The 3,874-nt window shown below is 37.7% G+C and overlaps 1 protein-coding gene across 1 annotated transcript; it reads left to right on the forward strand.

Moving 5' to 3' along the window:
- Positions 1 to 66: 66 nt before the first annotated feature.
- Positions 67 to 3,270, forward strand: LOC103143977 (uncharacterized). Its single transcript, XM_007560714.2, has 7 exons — positions 67 to 112; positions 271 to 343; positions 432 to 576; positions 1,512 to 1,625; positions 2,518 to 2,643; positions 2,987 to 3,032; positions 3,140 to 3,270. Exons 2-7 carry the CDS (start codon positions 288 to 290, stop codon positions 3,253 to 3,255), a joined length of 603 nt encoding a protein of 200 aa, XP_007560776.1. The 5' UTR covers positions 67 to 112; positions 271 to 287; the 3' UTR covers positions 3,256 to 3,270.
- Positions 3,271 to 3,874: the final 604 nt, after the last annotated feature.

Consider the following 3,874-nt stretch of genomic DNA (forward strand, 5'->3'; position numbering starts at 1 on the left):
AATATATGACAATTAATTTTCATGTTCCATTAAACTGTAAATGCTGGAAACTGTGTTCAAGGTACCTGTCCCCCAAACAAAAAAGCTTGTGAGAGATCTAATAGATCTAATGGTAAGATGCACAATGTGTGTGTGTGTGTGTGTGTGTGTGTGTGTGTGTGTGTGTGTGTGTGTGTGTGTGTGTGTGTGTGTGTATACACACACACACAATATGTGTGTATGATATTTTATATTACCCAAAAAGGTAATATATGGCAAATAACTCTACAGATCTGACCAAATGCTGCATGGAATCTGTGAGCCAATGTCTGACAGCGACAAATAAAGCATGTAACAAACTCAAGTAAGTGTTGCATTCTAAATTGCTTTATGTAAATCTTTCAACTGTATCAGCAATGCTATAAGATTTTGTTAATTTTTTTATCCACTAGAGCAATTAAGACCTTGGAGGATGTTTTGCTGAATACAAAAGTGAACCAAACATCACTGTTCAGAGCCAATCGTTCTATGGCTGTCCTACATAGGCCTTCTGGCTCTAGTCGCAACAGTTTTGACATGTATCTCAGTGACACTGAGGTAAGGGAAATTCTCTGAAACTGTGATTTTGGGAGGGGTTGAGTAAACTGATATGAAAACATATTTATCTTTCCAATAATGAATTAATGTCCTAGTGCAGGGAGCTTCAAGGGCCTTCAGAGCTGGTTCCCTGAAAGTCATGTGTTACATTCACACAACAGGTCTTGATGCTCAATTTTCATGTTCTTCTTCTGCATGTGCAGAAGAAGAACAAAGATGTCACACAGCAGAGCTCTGTTTAAGGAAGTGATGCTGCCGTCTACGAATCAATTGTAAAGTTATCACTCAAATTCATAGCAACACAAGGAAAACTAATGGAAAGAAAGAAGGTAGTACAAATGGTGTTTTGTGGAGCATGACTTCTGTAGAGAAGTCTTTTTGGATGTGTATAGTTATGAGATTGTCATGTGATGTGCTTCACTGACAGACTTCCTTCATAATTTTATTATTAACATTATTTTATAATATTAACTAATATTTAGGGTTTAGGGTTTTGCATAATTCTTTATGCAATGACCAAAGAGTAAATAAATAATAAGAGGAAGAATTTTTTTGGAAATGGATAATACAGGAAAGGTTTAAGCTTCTGAAAGGGACTTTCTAAACTTCACCCTATTCTACAGCTACACTTTTGTATAGGAGCAGAAGCAGATTTCATTTCAGGAAGTTAATCATTTTAAATCAGTTTTACTGCTTCTGCCAAGAGGAGTATTCATATCCAACTGGATGAGTATTAGAAGCTTGTTGATTGCTACAGAAAGCTGGTGGTGGAGATGGAACCCTTCAGGGTGATTTAATCAGTCAGGATACATAATGTTCAGCATGGGATCAAGTGTTATTTTTTAATGTACAGAATTGCGAATAAGTGCACCTAATTTTATTCATTAAAGTTTATTATGATGTCATAACTATTTCCATATTCTGCATTGTTGCAGGGTTCTGTAGATGAGGATCTGCCCGACCGAAAATTGCGAGCTCACCTGCCTGAAGAGCTGAACCTTGGACCAAATGATAAAGTGGCATTCTGGTCTGTTCAGCTCCCAGATGAGGTCAGAGATATTACACCTCTCATACCAGTTCCCCAAGACTAACAAAACACAAACTAAGTGTTCGTTTGCAGAACTGTTTTTTTGTATCAAAGGTTTTGCAGTGAAGGTCACATTTGCTCTTGATCTTATGAATATGTTCGCTGTAGTTGGCATAGTTGTAGACCTCAAAATCTGAGTTTTATATGAGATTTTTACACCTGCCACACTTTAAAGAATAAAAGTAGATTTTGAAATTTGGATAAGAAATGTTTCATTTGTGGTCCAAACATTTTAATAATGTAAGGCCATTCAGCATTTTATATATAATCAGAGATTTCATAAATAAATTAGAACTTAGTCTCCAGTTGATAACCAGCTAGTTGTTGCTGGTTCAACCAGAACCAGCGGATGACATGGCAACCTCAACTAACTCTGGACTTCAAGTCAAATGTATTCATCTTTACAAACAGTATGTAGCTGCGCTAAAGTGTTCTACAAGATCATCAAACAGAAATAACCAAAGTAAATGACAACACAAATCAATGATACAAAGGCTAAGAACAAGTAAAATTACACAAAACACTAAAACACAATCTCAGAGTTTATCAAATCCTGGTTTCCAAATGAAATGCAGAATTTGCTTTAATCTGAAAACAGAACTCTGAACCACTGATCAACAGTCCAGTTCTTTTTCTCCTAGGCCCAGGTGGGACGTCTCTGACATTGTGTCTGGTTCCACAGTGGCTTGACATGGGGAACGTGACATTTATAGCCGATGTGCTGGCACTGAACACTGTAGAAGGATTATTGATTGTGCTGTTAGAATTTTAATAAGAGAAATAGAGATTTGAATATTAATATCTGTCCAAGACAAACATTCACAGCCATTAATTGAGTGTATTTTGTATTACAGGATGATTTCAAAGGCTTAGAGAACCTGTATGAGCACACACTCATTGGCCTGAGTGTCGATGGAATGGACGTTTCTGGACTTACGGAACTAGTCAAGATCACAATCAGTATCACTGCAAACATAAATGTAACTGTGTTTTCTCTTTGATTGAATTGTCACGACTGTAAATCTGCACTGTTACTGTATGAAGCCTGTAAGTCATACAGACTTCATTTTGATTTTCCTATTAAAAAATAGTGTTTACTGGGTGTGGCAATGGCAAAGGGGTAAAGCATGACCCATGTATGGAGTCTTTAGTCCTCAACGTGGCTGTCACGGATTCGAGTCCCAATCCCATTACCTTTGCTGCATGTCTTCCCCCTCTCTCATTATCCACTTCCCTGGCCTTCATTTAACAACTTTTAAATAAAGTCCACTAGAGCCAACAAAACCTTTAAAAGTTATCTAAAACAGGAAATTTGTGTTGTAGGAAACACTGGAACCCAAGTGTGTGTACCTAAATACCACAGAAAATGGTGAGCAGCAGCATAAAAGATTACTAATCATTTAGTCAGTAACTGACTGAGGTCTTGATGAGCTGTAATCACAGATATAATCTCTTTATTTGTCTCTCATCTACCAGATACCAATCCAACACTATGTGACAATACGGACTATAATGAGACTCACATCACCTGTTTCTCCAGTCATCTCACGTACTTTGGTGTGCTTCTGGTAAGAATGGACTTTATGTTCTAAATGAATTTCTTCAACCTGATAAAAATGACATTTGGAGGTTTCTCATTTTATCAGGTCAGTCAACATCAAATATCTTCTCAATTTCTGGTAACGCTTTATTTGAAGGGGTGTGCATAAGACTGACATGACACTGTCAAAAACATGACATAACACCTGTCATGAGCCTAAAGAAGTCTTTATGAATGTCTATGAATGTTGTCAGGAAGTGTCATTCGGTAAATAATGACACTTTAATGCAAAGTTGCTCTAGAAGTTGCATTAAAAGTCCATTAAAAATGCCATCTTTGCACTAAATTATCATAATTTTGTCATGTCGGATTCTAATTTCTTCACCCAGATGCAGAAACACAACAGAGAGCACCAGTGTTTATTGTGTGAGGTTTATTGTAAACAAAACAGGAAGGTGGCAGGCGATATGGGGGGCATGGCTCTCCTCTCACGGCTGACGCCAGAAATCTAAGCACAAGGGGACAGGGAGGGTTAGTTCTGGTTCTGTTTGGATTCTTTAAGAAAAACGGAGTCGGTGGACCTACTTGGTTTTGGAGCGGGTCCGAGCCAGGAGGGGAAAGGGCGTCTGGGNATTCTGGGTAAAAATTATCTACAAACACGAATATGTCGT

This window comes from Poecilia formosa, unplaced genomic scaffold (genome assembly GCF_000485575.1).
Source record: "Poecilia formosa unplaced genomic scaffold, Poecilia_formosa-5.1.2 Scaffold119, whole genome shotgun sequence".
NCBI lineage: Eukaryota > Metazoa > Chordata > Actinopteri > Cyprinodontiformes > Poeciliidae > Poecilia > Poecilia formosa.